Source organism: Pseudophryne corroboree, chromosome 4 (assembly GCF_028390025.1).
Source record: "Pseudophryne corroboree isolate aPseCor3 chromosome 4, aPseCor3.hap2, whole genome shotgun sequence".
Classification (NCBI taxonomy): Eukaryota; Metazoa; Chordata; class Amphibia; order Anura; family Myobatrachidae; genus Pseudophryne; species Pseudophryne corroboree.
In genome coordinates this window covers 592,892,540-592,907,727 of record NC_086447.1, presented here as the reverse complement: position 1 = coordinate 592,907,727, position 15,188 = coordinate 592,892,540, and the positions used below count along the sequence as shown (strand labels likewise).

General features: G+C 40.5%; 1 protein-coding gene across 3 annotated transcripts in view; it reads left to right on the top strand.

Moving 5' to 3' along the window:
• The window catches only part of C4H6orf118 (chromosome 4 C6orf118 homolog), a 116,287-nt gene that overhangs the window by 52,374 nt on the left and 48,725 nt on the right, over positions 1-15,188 (top strand). For all 3 annotated transcript variants that reach the window (XM_063917545.1, XM_063917543.1, XM_063917544.1), the window contains exons 4-6: positions 7,466-7,525; positions 10,026-10,150; positions 12,005-12,069. In XM_063917545.1, coding sequence (XP_063773615.1) covers positions 7,466-7,525; positions 10,026-10,150; positions 12,005-12,069 — 250 coding nt within the window. The remainder of the gene's footprint in view (positions 1-7,465; positions 7,526-10,025; positions 10,151-12,004; positions 12,070-15,188) is intronic.

Genomic DNA, 15,188 nt, shown 5'->3' with positions numbered 1-15,188 from the left:
TTTTTCATAAAACAAAAAAAAAAAACAACCCTAAATATATTATATTCTCTTAGTTCTGCTAGCTGCCGTTCTCCAAAGAAACTTCTTTCAGTCATTGTACTTCTATAAATTGGAAAATGAGAAATGGCGCCCTCTTGAGTATAAAGATCAATGCTCATAAATTCCAATAATGTGTAAACTTATCGATGTAAAGATAAATTTGTGAGGTACTTTCAACTCCAGATTCCGTTTTACATTACATCGAACCTCAGAAATAAATTGGTATAAAAGAATAACATAGTGTAACTCTGATAACATAAGTTAAAACATAACATACAGTAAAAGTATAATATGCATAAGAAAAGATTTCTGTTTATAAATATTTCTTGTAACAGCTACATTTCAACATGTGTTCAAGTCTTCTGAAAACTATAACACTGCAACATGCTCCCAAAATGGGATACACTTAAAAAGCCGGCGGCAAAATCCTGACAGCCGACAATGCCGGCAGCCGGAATACCGGCCCACCAGGGTTATTAACACTCATGGGTGTCCATGAGACCCATAGAGTGGGAATAGATCCTGTGATGAGTGCAGTGAGCCACTGAGCCCGCAGCGTGGTGAGCGCGTCGACCCTGCAAAGGTACTCTTAGTGCTTGCCCCGCTGCCAGGTATTGTGGCGGGCAGGATGCCACTGTTGGGTTTATTGACAGCCAACTTCCCGCCTACTGGGATAGCGTATGTAACCCCCAAAACAACACCAGTTGTGTTACAATAGCCATTACGTGTCTGCGTATCAAATAAAAGAGAATACCTAGTTCATCTGTTGCAACATCAGGTAAAATAGCAATTTTAATCATTTCTAATTTCTTTCCCCTCCAGAGAAGAGAAGGTATATAGAGTTTAATATGTGTTTTTCACTTTTATTCACACACAACAAACAGAATGATACAAATGAGGCAGTGGACCCACTTGGTAGGTATGATGTCATGATAACACGGATTTAGGGGGCAGGGCTGGCACAGAGCGCACTGTCTCCCTGTTACTTTGCTGCATAGGCAGGTATGTGAATGTATATGCTTTTGTTTACATTTGTGTACATATGTGAATATGATTTGTGAATAGCATATTAAATAATGTTCATAAATCAAGACAAAAGTAAGTCTCTTATTTAAAAAAAAATAAGAAACATTCTTTCTTTTACATTTTTATTGTCAATGTTTTTCACTTTGCACCTGTCTCACAATCATGTGGGAAGATTCTCCTTCCTCAAGCTCAGGTAGGGGCCATTTAAGTTTAGTAATGAGTGATAACAAGAATATCACTCGCTCTTAAATATGCTCCTTAATGACAGTTGGTAGACCTCTGACAACTCCCTCCCACCAGTGTCAGTGATGTTACTGCCAAAGAGTTCCAGCATAATATGCATCTACAGTCTTCACACACACACACACACACACACACACACACACACACACACACACACACACACACACACACACACACGCGCTTACCCATTATACCAACACTCCAGCAGGACCCAGATACTACACTCTACCCCTCAACCTTGCAAAAACTCTAACCTCAGCAGCACACAGAAATATAATAGCATACTCGAGAAATCGCCACAGTCACATTGGCCATATCTTAAGAAAGTTACAAAGGAGACTCTGCACGAGACAGCAGCTGCTTTAGGAGTCAATGTTGCGACCGGTGGTGCATTCATGGTGAAAAAACTGGATTCACCAGTGCACTTGAGCAATACTCAGGTTAGAAAAGTGGATGTGGCAGGGTCCAGTGCTAGGGTGGTCAGTGTCCCCTGCAAACTATAAATTTGAGTCTGCCTACAAATGGGAGAGATGGTGGGTGACACTGGGGAAAAGCAATGGGTTATAGGCTGTGAAAGATGCTGGGGAGACAGTGGGTGACAGCGGGGAGAAGCAGTGGGAGACAGGCACAGGGTTATGCTGGGGAGAGGTAGAGGGTGATAGAGATAGGGTGAAAAGAGACGGGGTAACAGGAAGAGTGTGAGAGTCAGTGGGTGACAGAAGAGTGAGGTGACGAACGTTTAAAGGCAGTGGGAGATGGGCAGAGGGTGATGCTGGGGAGAGGCAGTGGGTGACAGGCAGTGGTAATCAGAAAAACAATAGTATCATAACAAAAAAAGAACTCTAAGCTTAGCTCACAATTACTTGACACTGATCAGTCCAATTGGATAGCGAGAGAAGGTCCTCACCATGTACTGTAGCAATATCTACAATGCACAAAATAATAATGTAAAAATGTGTTTATATTACAATTAATGGATGCATTATACTTTAAAAGTAATCATAATATAATTAATATTTTATATTAAATCTACACACCACGTCCAACCCCCTACCATTATATATAACTCTAAATAGTTTTACTTAATAACCACTTATTTCAGAAATAGATGTGCAGGCTCCGATCAGGCCTCCTCCTCTTGGGCAGTGCAGTAGACTCTGGTGCATGTGCAGGTCTCACACCGTACACCTTGTACTTATTATAGATACGCCAGTGCAGCACACTCACCTAGGTCCCTCAATTTTTACCAGTGAAAGCACTTGCAAAAAAAAAGTTTGGAACACATGGAAAAATGGACGTGACATCACTTCCATGGTAAACAGTGCAAAAAAGTACATGTTGGCTATTAATCACAACAATAACATCATATTAATTTATTATTACCATTTATTTATATAGCGCACACATATTCCGCAGCGCTTTACACAGAGAATATTTGCCCATTCACATCAGTTCCTGCCCCAGTGGAGCTTACAATCTATATTCCCTATCATATGTACACACAGACAAATTTACACTTGGGTTCATTTTGGTTGGGATACAATTAACCTACCAGTATATTTTTGGATTGTGGGAAGAAACTGGAGTACCCGAGTTCAGTACTGCCAATCTTTTGGCCATTCTGCAATGAGGCCTTGACTCAGGCCTTCATCTGGCCTCCCTCAAGGTACATGTTTCTGCCTTTTTGGTGTGGTTTCAAAGGAAAATTGCGACTCTTCCTGATGTTCACACGTTCACTCAGGGTGTTCTATGGATTCAACCTCCCTACGTGCCTCCTGTGGCTCCTTGGGATTTGTCGGTTGTGCTGAATGCCCTACAAGAGGCTCTGTTTGAACCTCTTGAGACTGTGGACCTCAAGTGGCTTACACTTAAGGTCTTGTTTTTGCTAGCTATTGCTTCGGCTAGGCGGGTTTCAGACTTGGGTGCTTTATCCTGTAGGTCTCCCTTTCTGATTTTTTACCGTGACCGGGCAGTTCTTCAAATGCGTCCTGGTTATCTTCCTAAGGTGGTGTCTTCGTTCCACCTTAATCAAGAGATTGTGGTTCCGGCCCTTAACTCTCCTGATTTGTCCTCCAAAGAGCGGTCTTTGGATGTGGGGGGGTCATTCCGAGTTGATCGCTCGTTGTCGATTTTCGCAACGGAGCGATTAAGGCAAAAATGCGCATGCGCATGGTACGCAGTGCGCATGCGCTAAGTATTTTAGCTCAAAACTTAGTAGATTTACTCACGTCCGAATGAAGAATTTTCATCGTTGAAGTGTTCGGAGTGTGATTGACAGGAAGTGGGTGTTTCTGGGCGGAAACTGACCGTTTTCTGGGAGTGTGCGGAAAAACGCAGGCGTGCCAGAATAAATCGTGAGAGTGTCTGGAGAAACGGGGGAGTGGCTGGCCGAACGCAGTGCGTGTTTGTGATGTCAAACCAGGAACGAAACGGGATGAGCTGATCGCAGTGTAGGAGTAAGTCTCGAGCTACTCAGAAACTGCTAAGAATTTTCTATTCGCAATTCTGCTAATCTTTAATTCGCAATTCTGCTAAGCTAAGATACACTCCCAGAGGGCGGCGGCCTAGCGTGTGCAATGCTGCTAAAATCTGCTAGCGAGCGAACAACTCTGAATGACCCCCGTGGTATGGGCTCTCCGTATCTATGGGAAGAGAACTGCCTCCATCCGGAAGTCTGATTCTCTCTTTGTACTGTTTGGTTTTCACAAATGTGGCTGGCCTGCAAATAAGCAGACCCTGGCCAGATGGATTAGAATGGTGATTGTGCAAGTTTACGTTCAGGCTGGTCTTCCAGCTCCTGCTACTATTAAAGCCCATTCTCGGTCTGTTGGACCCTCTTGGGCGGCCCGCCGTTGTGCGGCCCTGGAACAATTGTGCAAGGCGGCTACGTGGTCCTCAGTGAACACGTTCATAAGGTTATATGCCTTCAATACTTCCGCCTCCCAGGATGCTTCCTTTGGATACTGGGTTCTTGTGCCAGCTACAGTGTGTCCCTTTCCATGAGGAACTGCTTTAGGACATCCCAGATGTTATTCCCTGTGGAATACAGTGTACTCCACTGCAGAAAAGGAGATTTATTGTAAGAACTTACCCTTGTTAAATCTCTTTCTGCACGGTACACTGGATTCCACAGGGCGCCCACCCTGACGCACTTGGCTTCTTTGGGTAGGTAAGGCATTAGCCGCTGATACCTTCTCCTGTCGTGAGAATGTGATGTCTGTGGCTACTAACTGTTGTCATCTCTCTTACCTGCTACTACATTGGACTGGTTAATAAATTGAGCTCCTGTGCATGGAGGCGGGGTTATAGAGGAGGCGGTGCTATGCAACCTGGAAAGAAGGTCAAAGCTATAGCTGTTGGTGCCTCCAGATCAAGATCCTACTCTACACCCCAATAGTATTCCCTGTGTAATCCAGTGTACCTCGCAGAAAGAGATTTAACAAGGGTAAGTTCTCACCATAAATCTCCTTTTTTGCATTCAGATTGGATTTATAAGCAATATTGCATCTCATAATACCTATTACAAATCAGTACTTGGGTAAGAGTAAATTGCCGTCCAGGTGTATCTACCCCTAAGTCCATACTGATGTTTTATGTTACATGTTTTTTGTCTGCATAGTTTGTGTTTGTATACCAGTATTAGGTCTAGTGTATATATAGACATACTCTCCCTTTGGATCTTTTTAGCAATAAATAATTTTTGATTATCTATCTACTGCCCCACGTGTATATATACTTCTATTTATCATATACACTATTGTATTATACTCTCACTCACATTGTGGACTGAAATCTCTGTCCTCTTACTAAGGAGACAAGCGCAGTGTGACACCTTTTCCATATACGTAAAGAGGGAGTGTGGATCCCTCTTATTGTCACTTACAGCAGCTACTTTCCTTAGTTGGTAATTAAGCGCAGCCCTCAATTCACTCTATATCACAATCAATTATTGCCGCAATAATGTGCCTTACAAAATACTGTACATATATTTAGAAAATAACACATTTAAAACTAATAAACTCAGTGGTGGTGTATACCATACTTACAGGGAATGTCTGCAACATACAGTTGCTAAATACTATGAATATACTATACTATCTATAGCCCTTTCTAGTACAAAAGTACACTATTCTCTTATATTATATAATTCCCTTATATTATATATAATATTATACACATATAGTTACTTTAGACTTGAGGAGTGTCAGCTTTTTCCTTTACTGCTCCTCACCCTGATGTCACATCAAGATCATACATACCTCAGCTTCTTTCTAGGTCACAAAGCTATACAATAGTGATAACATGATCCAGGTTCATTCAGTTGTTTTTGTGCCATGCCGGAATGACAGTCAAACATTCAAGCAGACAGACAAAAATTTAAAAAAAAATCATCTCCATAGTTCATACAGTCCCTAGAAGTATATTTCTCAAAAAAGAAAGAAAAAAATGCTATGTACAAAAAACATTTTATTATACTATATGTATAGATTATAATTGTGTTAATATAACTACTTGTGCACTGTCTAGGTAAAATGTTTGTGGTAATGGATATTCCAAATTTGGTATATTAGGAATAAAATGCCTCAATTTTATTTGTTTATTCTGATCCTACTATATTTAAAATTATTAAAAATTGTGGCGTTGACATGGCTTTTGGCAATTCCTTAAAGTCACGTATGGTGACTGTATGCATTCCGTGTGCCCTGAGTAAACTGTGCTTGCGGTCCTGTGAGTTATATCCCAGGTGTGAACATGAGGAGAATTATTATAGTGCTTCCAAAACGTATATTCTATAAACGTCTGTTTGGTATGTATCACTAGTTTCGAAACTGTTTCTGCATTATATAAGCTACTTGGACCAAGTGGCAGGGTTCTAACTAAGGATCTTTTGAAGGTTAAAACTTCCTTGGAAATAATGTTTGTTTTTCACAGTAAGGGGAGCCTTGGTCAAGGTTTGGACAGACAGGCAGTCTGTGAGAGTGTCAGCTTCAGTCTTTTATTCAGCCTTGCCTGCCATAAACTGCTAGCTGGGTGGGGGATCCAATATCCTACCAAAAGGTATAGCTATACAGCCATGGCCCTTTGAGGGCCCATGCCCAATTTCCTGGGTAGTAAAAATACTTTTCATGAAGCAAGAGAGATATATGACATAGTGTCCCTGAGACACCAAATACCCCTTTTACACTGACAATTTTATCCCGGGATTTTGCACGTGAACGCGCATCATCCCGGGATTTTTGTCAGTGTAAAAGGGTACACTTACAATTTCCTGGGACGAGCATCCCGGGATTTCAACCCAGGTCTCGACCAGGGTTGAATCCGGGACCATCACAGGAACTGTGCAGTGTGAACGGGTATACCGGGTCAAGGCGACCCGGCACCCGTTCTCTGCATAGGAGGAGGCGGTGCTTGGAGAAGATTATCTCCAAGCACCACCTCCGGTAGAGTCAGCGGTGATGTCACCGACCCGGTAATATGCCGGGTCGGGCCGCTAATGTAAAAGGGTCATTCCCGGGAATGTGTCCCGGGAAATATCCCGGGACACATTCCCAGGAATGACCCGAGCCGGCAAGTGTAAAAGGGGTATAATTTGCATCTGTACATGTCTTGTGAGAACTAAGGAAGCTCTTGCTCAGCCTGAAAAGGAAGTAGTGTAGCTGTGGAACTATAAGGATCAGAATCACTCTCTACTGGGGGTTCACTCTACAAGCTTTGTGCTAGGAGAAGTCCTATCTACTGCCTCCTTTGGTCTCCCCACTCAGATTGCATAAAACCTCAGAGTAAGATTATTTAGGTTTCTGACTTGTTATTCCTTTTCATTTACTTGAAGTCAACCTGTGCATCTCATAATTGTATGTCTTGTAATTTACCTTCGTTTTTTTCTTTGTAACTTAACCCATGACATATTTCCTCAAAAAATCCTAATAAAAATATCAGTGATATCTGGAGAGGCCTATGCTACGTATGTGTAAGAACTGTGGATTTTGTAAGTGTGATTTAAGTGTCTGGCAATCATAAGTGCACTATTCTTATACTCATCGTGGTGGCAGCTTCAGTAAAATGCAGGTTTGCATATCTGAGTGCAGGCTTGGGCACGGTGCTGTGACAATACTATTAATTGTTATTAATATTGTATGTTATTTCCTCTCTTTTTTAGAGTGCATATGAATTATACATAGATTACCTTTTGGATACTCAATCTTCAATACAACATGAGGTAATTGGTTAGAGAATAACACCTAGATTCTGCTTGCTTAAGAGTAAGGGATGAATTCAGAGTTGCATATGTGTTTACATCCTGCGCAAACTGAATGAGGACCTTCATCCTTTGTCCCAATCATATGCATCTATATGACAGAATCTCTCCTTTCTATATGCTTGGTTTCATAACCATCATCAGTATCTTTGGGCACTTGCACCATCCCTGTCCTTGATTTAAGAGATCTGAGTGGAAACAACTCTGCATAGTCCAAAATTGTATAGACATTTCCTTAACACTCCCTATGCTATTTAGGTAAAGGTGGGTATGTGACTGGGCTGTATACTTCTTTGAAAAGTCAAAAAGATGCATGAGATGGGCTAGGCAATATGCAGAGTGCTGAAAGACACAAGATCCATTTGCTGAACCAACTTTCATGCTCCTGAATTTGAAAATGAAGGGATAAAACAGACCATAATTTTCAGAAGTTAAAAAAAAATAATTAGAAAATGTGTCTCTAGTTAAAAATATAGAATAATTAGAAAACAAAATCTTGATTTAAAGAAAAAGACTTTTAGGATTACTGTAAATCTCAACAATAACCCTAAGACAGATCTTAGAGGAAACACTGAACTAAAATAAAAAATTATTATTGTCACCAATTATCATTACAAATGCATTCATCGTGGATTAATTTAAAGCAACAAAATGTTGATCTTGGAATATGAAGCAAAATTTTAAGAATAATATATAAGAATTAAAATATTTAATTAGATATAATTTCAGTGAGTAATATTGTATCCTCAATCTCTTTTATTTATAGATAATGTCTCTGATGACAAAGAGATGAAACTGGATATAAAAATATTAAGTTTAACCAATTGTCAAGAACTAAAAATTGGAAAACTACTTGAATAATATGTTGTAGATAGGATAATGATTAGTCAGTCATCAAAATAAAGAGTGACTGTTTTATATATATATAGATAGATAGATAGATAGATAGATAGATAGATAGATTCATTTTCACATAAAATAAAGAAAAAACATTATAAAACAGGATCTGTGTTTTGACAGAAATCCTTCTCCCAACGTCTTGCTAGAAAGATCAGGGATCACAATTGTAAGAAAACCCAACGTGTTTCGTCTCTTGTCGAGACTTCATAAGGGGTATTTCTACAAATGCAGAGTATACAACTTAGACTATTCATCAATATGTTAGTACAATTTTTGAAGACACATACTTTATTATCACAAATAAATTGGAACAATAATAACAAGTATATAAAAAAGTTCGGCTAGTAAGATAGCAAGAGTGAAAAACACTATACACTATGGTTGTATATTGTTTTAGTTTAGTTCTTGCTAACAGGGAACTCAGTGAGAAGAGCTGCCTGCTATAGTTCACATATTCAAAATCCCATTAGCACAGAAGAAAGGTATTGTTCAATATATATATATATATATATATATATATAAAAAACACAGTAGTATCTTTATCTCGCGCCAACCTAGAAGCGGCACCACGGGAGAGATCTTTGTTGGGAGACCTCAAAAGCATACAAGAATAAACACAAATTCCCAAGTGCGCTAAAGTGGAATGTAATTACACAGTTCTTCCAGCGTTATTTTCGTCGGAATGTAGACTGGAGGGTATTTAAATCTGGGGACCTGTAACAGACACCCCTCACCAAATAGTTGTGATTCTCTGACTGGTTTGTCAGTCAGAGAATCGCAACCTAGTCTGTAAAGATACTCCCTGTCGAGCTCGCACCTTGCAAAAGGTGAGGGGATATCTAGATTCCACCTTACAAACGTGTTGGCTGTGTACTCTTTTAGTTGCATTTTATTGACACAATTTTATACTTTGAACTGTGTATACGTTATTAAAATAACTTTTTACTAATTGGCCTGTTGGCCTCTTGTTTGGGTGACTATTTGGTGAGGGGTGTCTGTTACAGGTCCCCAGATTTAAATACCCTCCAGTCTACATTCCGACGAAAATAACGCTGGAAGAACTGTGTAATTACATTCCACTTTAGCGCACTTGGGAATTTGTGTTTATTCATATATATATATATATATATATATATTTAAACAAAAAGATATGCTTGCACTCATAGGTGTTGATATCCAACTGCTCCTGTAAAACCATAGCTGGACCGCATACATACATTTGTTCCTACAAACATAATCCAAAGAATAGGGCACTCACCAGGTTTGTTGAGAATAATGAAGGCTGGTTTATTAATCTATATCAAAACAACATGTGGGTTATGTTTTGAACCCTATATGGATCTCAGTTATGCTAGATTAGAATATCCCACAAGTACTTTTGGGAGCAGCTGTCCCTGCTATTCAGCTTTGCTCCAGTAATTGATTATCCAACCCTGCAACTCCATTTGTCCATTTGGATATTAATCATCTGGTGACAACGGGTCAGCGATGATGAGTAGTATCATGAAGTGATAAACTTTTTTTAACTCCATTTTCCCCTAAAGTTTTCAACGCTCAACAGGTTTTAAGGTCAGAAATAGTTGGCATGAAGAAAAGACCTGTGAAATCAGAAGATGTAGATGAAGCAATGAAGACTGTAAGGAAGCTTGAACAAAAAGCTCTTATTGCCTTGGAGCATAATGACCAGTAAGTACATCTGCTGACAATTAGGTGTATATTTACTAAAGTTATGGTTTATAGAAGTGAAAAGGTTTCTCATGGCAACCAATCAGGAATGGACCGTTGAATAGTACAGGAGAAGTCCCTTGACACGTTTCTCCACTGTTAATGGCTAGCGGTTTCTTTAGAGGGCACCTACCTCCATTCCGGAATCCGCTAGTGATCTATTGACTGCGGGCTCATCGCCTATCCCCACCTTCAGCTACTGGGTGCTGCTGTAATCCAGCGTCCATATACTACAGAGACGGATGATACATTGGTACCAGCAATCCTACCTCTGTGTTGGAGGCGCTTTGGCAGCATATTTCCATTCAGTTCAGCCGCGCTGACAGCAGGCATACACGGGAAACCACTGCCAAATTGCATCATCGGGAGTTTGTGCCAAGGAACCACCATCAGCGGTGAGCATTACTCTACCAATTAGGGGAGGACATTATACCCCACTAATTGCAGTCTTATTGTCTAATCCTCCTGCTTAAGCACCTGCAGGCTTATTAGAGCGGAAAGTTACCATTGTCTCATTACCATTGAACTGGTACACCGGATTTAAAAAGGACTGGTTTCTAATCGTTATACAGGAGTTTTATTAAGCAACCTGGCTATTAGATAGCATTTTTTTGTATTCTTATATGTATTTTCATATGTAAAGTAAAAAGCTATTTATTATTACTTTCTACTTAATTATTTTTGTGCTCTCATTATTTTTCGCTATATTTAGTACATAAACCCCTTATACAGTATGGGTTAAAATGTTCTAACTATTTTAAAATTTTAACCCATACTTTAAAAGACCCCTTGATGAAGTCAGACAGACGAAACACATTGGGTGTACCTCATGTGACTCTCCATACTAAGATAAGCAGAAATCTCTCATCTTATATTTCTTTTTGACTTCTGTTTTAAATTTATGGTTCTAGCCTTTTTTTAATGTTTAGTATTGTGCTATTCCCTTCCCCCTATTTTTAGTCCATCTCATTTTTTTAATTGTATCCTCTTACTCTGTTATCTTTGGAAATAAAATTAACTGTGAAAATCTTTTATCCCATCACTAAATATCTTGCCATTTCTTCATATATAGCTATATTTATTCAGACACTGTCAATCACTGATACCCCTATCCCCCCATTCATATATATATATATATATAAGGTGCAGCTTTTGGAAGGGATGCCGGTCCTCTCAGCGTGGTGGGAGACCCCTATACTTGGTGACATGATATTACACCTTAAGGACTTTTGATCATTGACTTTCGCATGTTAAGTTACTTTGGCTGCTATGATAGTCCATTCCATTACAGTGATTTACTGTGGAGCTGTTTGAATTTGCCGTAAATTTGAGCAGTAAATGACTGCTTGACTGCATTGCAACATTTTGAAAACTGTACATGGCTTGTCTTGAGAAAGGCTCTAGTTGTAGAGCCGAAACGTCGACCTATTAAAAGCCGATTATGACTACATAAGACTGTGATTGGATTTCATCCGTTTAGGAAAGTGCCCCCCAGGAAAACTGGAACTGTTTGTATATTTGTGGACCCACTAGAACTTGGTGGACTCCACTGGGTGCACCCCCACCGTTGAATTTATGCAGATGTGAGTGCAGGATTACCTTGGATATATATATATATATATATATATATATATATATATATATATTATAGCCTCCTATGCTGCATCTGACCCCCTGCACTGCACCCCGCTGTGCCAACTGGGCTGCTAAACCCTGATTTACTTTTCTTTGATTATTGATAGATTTAATTTGCCATATTGGAAAACAAGGATTGCTTAGTCAGAAATTTTAATATATTTTTACTCCATGTTTTAGACTAAGAAATAGTTTGAAGAATAAATCGACAAACACATCCATCAATGATACAGATACAAATAAAGGTAAATATTTTATAATTTTTTTAAAGGGCAAATGTTGATTAAAGTGACAGCTTCACTGGAACATACATTTTTTTGTGTTAGATAAGGATCATTGTTCTCTGTCCTTAGCAGATATTCTGTATGCCCTATATGTGGATTTGCAAAATGTTATTTTTTTCAATGATGTTTGTGTCTATGGACCACGTGTTTGTGTAAGGTTGGTTTGTGATGATGCAATTACAACATCATACTACTGGCAGTAGGTTTTCACTGGGGTAGCCATTGTCCCACCTACAGATGTGTCCTCATACATAATTGCTGCAATAGCCCCAAACAGCCCTTCTCTGCATGACAGAGACTCTGGTAGCATCGGGTGTTTTTTTGTAACCTTTTTTGTCCAAAAATGCATCTTTATGACTTGTATATCTGTGTACAACTGAGTCTCTGAATCTATAAACAAAGTGCTACAATGTAGCAGCTGAAGCATATTTCCAATACAGGTTCTGTTGTGCTCCATATGCTCAGTCAAACACAATATAGAAGTGTATACACAGTCTTCTGGTGAGTCAGTCCTGGTTGCATTGTGTTGCGACTAAGACATATTTTTGGTAAAAAAGTTGCCAGATGCTAGCAGAGTTGCATGGGACCTGGCAGCTCACTTGCCCCCGGCATCTCACGCTGCATGGTGTATTGAGACTAGATGTATGAGGACACATCTGTAGTTTTTGACACAAACTGCTAATCAACACCAACCCAGATAGTATTTTCCTATCTTTCCACTTCTACCAAGAGCAAGATTGAAACAATGGGCAATAGGAGATACTGTAAATACAGTATATGTATTCTTTCAGTGATTAAACTGGTCCCTCATGTAAGGTTACAACTTTTTTTTATTTTCAGATTGCTGGACAGGGGATGTGACCTAGGGGGAATGAACAAAACAGCAGTTGGTAAAAATAGGGGTAGACCTATACAGGGGCGGAATGGACCACCAAGATGCTGCCCCAGTTACCTGCTAGGCTGGTCACGTAGTCCCCTCAGTGGCTTGCATTCACCGCTCTGCCGACCAGGTTGCCATTATCGGAACTCAGCTCCAATCGGGTAGCGTTAGGATATAGCTTCTATGCATGCGCAGGAGCTCAACGAAGCAAAAGTATAGTGGGTGACAGTGGAGCTGCTTTACTTGCCCAGCCACAGAAGCTCCTCCCATGGGCCTTTGTGGAGCTGTGAGTCACCACTCATGGCGTTGCCTCCATACTCCATCGGTGTCTGCTGTCCCTCTGTAGTTGGACCCGTCCTACCCTACCTGACGCACAAGACAGCACAGGAACCACGACCACACTCAGTGCATTATTCTTTGAGCTGAACGTGCCTGCGGCCAGTCAGTGACAAACACTCTATGCCCCTGGCTCAGTGTACTACACACACTGACCACACAGGCTGCAGGTGTAGATGAGACTGGCCTCGGCATGAAAGCAGGTGAGGAGGACTCTGAGGAGCAGCTGAAACACTGTAAAGATCCAATGCACTAGTCATCTCCCATCAAATCAGGAACAGGGTACACCTCAAGCCAGTGCATTGGTTGCCTCCCTTCTCTGACAACTGACAGGTGGAATCAGGACCAGCAACAGAAATCTTGGGGCCCGGTACAGTGGTATCTCTGGGGGCCCCTCAGATTTTATATATATATATATATATATATATATATATATATATTTATATATACAGGTGGGTCCACAGTTATCTTGGCTAGTTTGTTGCACCTAGGAACAACATGGTATTAACATAAACCCTTCATCTATTGTTCTCAGCTGCAATACGATACAGAGAACAATACAGCAGGGGATTAAGTCATTACAGCAGGGGATTAAGTCCGACTGCCCAGTCTCATTTAATTCAATTAAAGGTCAAGATAAATATGGACCCATGTATATACATGTCAGAAATTCCCGGCTCTCCCTTAGTGCACAATAGGTCGGGTGCCCTCACAGGGGTATACATACAAATTCACATGAAGTGCGGCACTCCAGACACTTTCAATGACCACTCCTCAGACCAGCAAAATTCAGCAATGTTTCAGTGCTTTAATATACACACTGTCATCAGGCTTAACTGAACAACAAACAATCTCACCTTATAAATGTGTACAACATGTGGACGCCATCCCCGAAAACGGGACAACAGACCCGGCCGGCGGCACAGTGTGGCTGACGTCATAATCCATGAGTCACGGTTTGTGCACCCATCACCATGGAAACCCGCAAGTACATGGAAAGTTTGTGAGCTGTAAACATTGTTTCAAAATTAATTTTACCAATCATGCATAGAATTTGTACACAAAAGAGATTACAGTAGAAATAATCTATTAAAAAAATGCCACAATAGACTTTCACTAATAAGATACTCAATTATATATCACATATCCATGCATAAAATACCTTACTATAAAGACGATGGCATACTTATGCATATAAATATACTAGCAAGCCATGATGTGTGCGTATATACCAAGTTACTGAAAAATTCATTATCCTATACATATACCCTATGGCCCTCATTCCGAGTTGTTCGCTCGTTCTTTTTCATCGCATCGCAGTGAAAATCCGCTTAGTACGCATGCGCAAAGTTCGCACTGCGACTGCGCCAAGTAACTTTACTATGAAGAAAGTATTTTTACTCACGGCTTTTTCTTCGCTCCGGCGATCGTAATGTGATTGACAGGAAATGGGTGTTACTGGGCGGAAACACGGCGTTTCAGGGGCGTGTGGCTGAAAACGCTACCGTTTCCGGAAAAAACGCAGGAGTGGCCGGAGAAACGGTGGGAGTGCCTGGGCGAACGCTGGGTGTGTTTGTGACGTCAACCAGGAACGACAAGCACTGAACTGATCGCAAAGGCAGAGTAAGTCTGGAGCTACTCTGAAACTGCTAAGTAGTTAGTAATCGCAATATTGCGAATACATCGGTCGCAATTTTAAGAAGCTAAGATTCACTCCCAGTAGGCGGCGGCTTAGCGTGTGTAACTCTGCTAAATTCGCCTTGCGACCGATCAACTCGGAATGAGGGCCAAAGGCCCTCATTCCGAGTTGTTCGCTCGTTCTTTTTCATCGCATCGCAGTGAAAATCCGCTTAGTACGCATGCG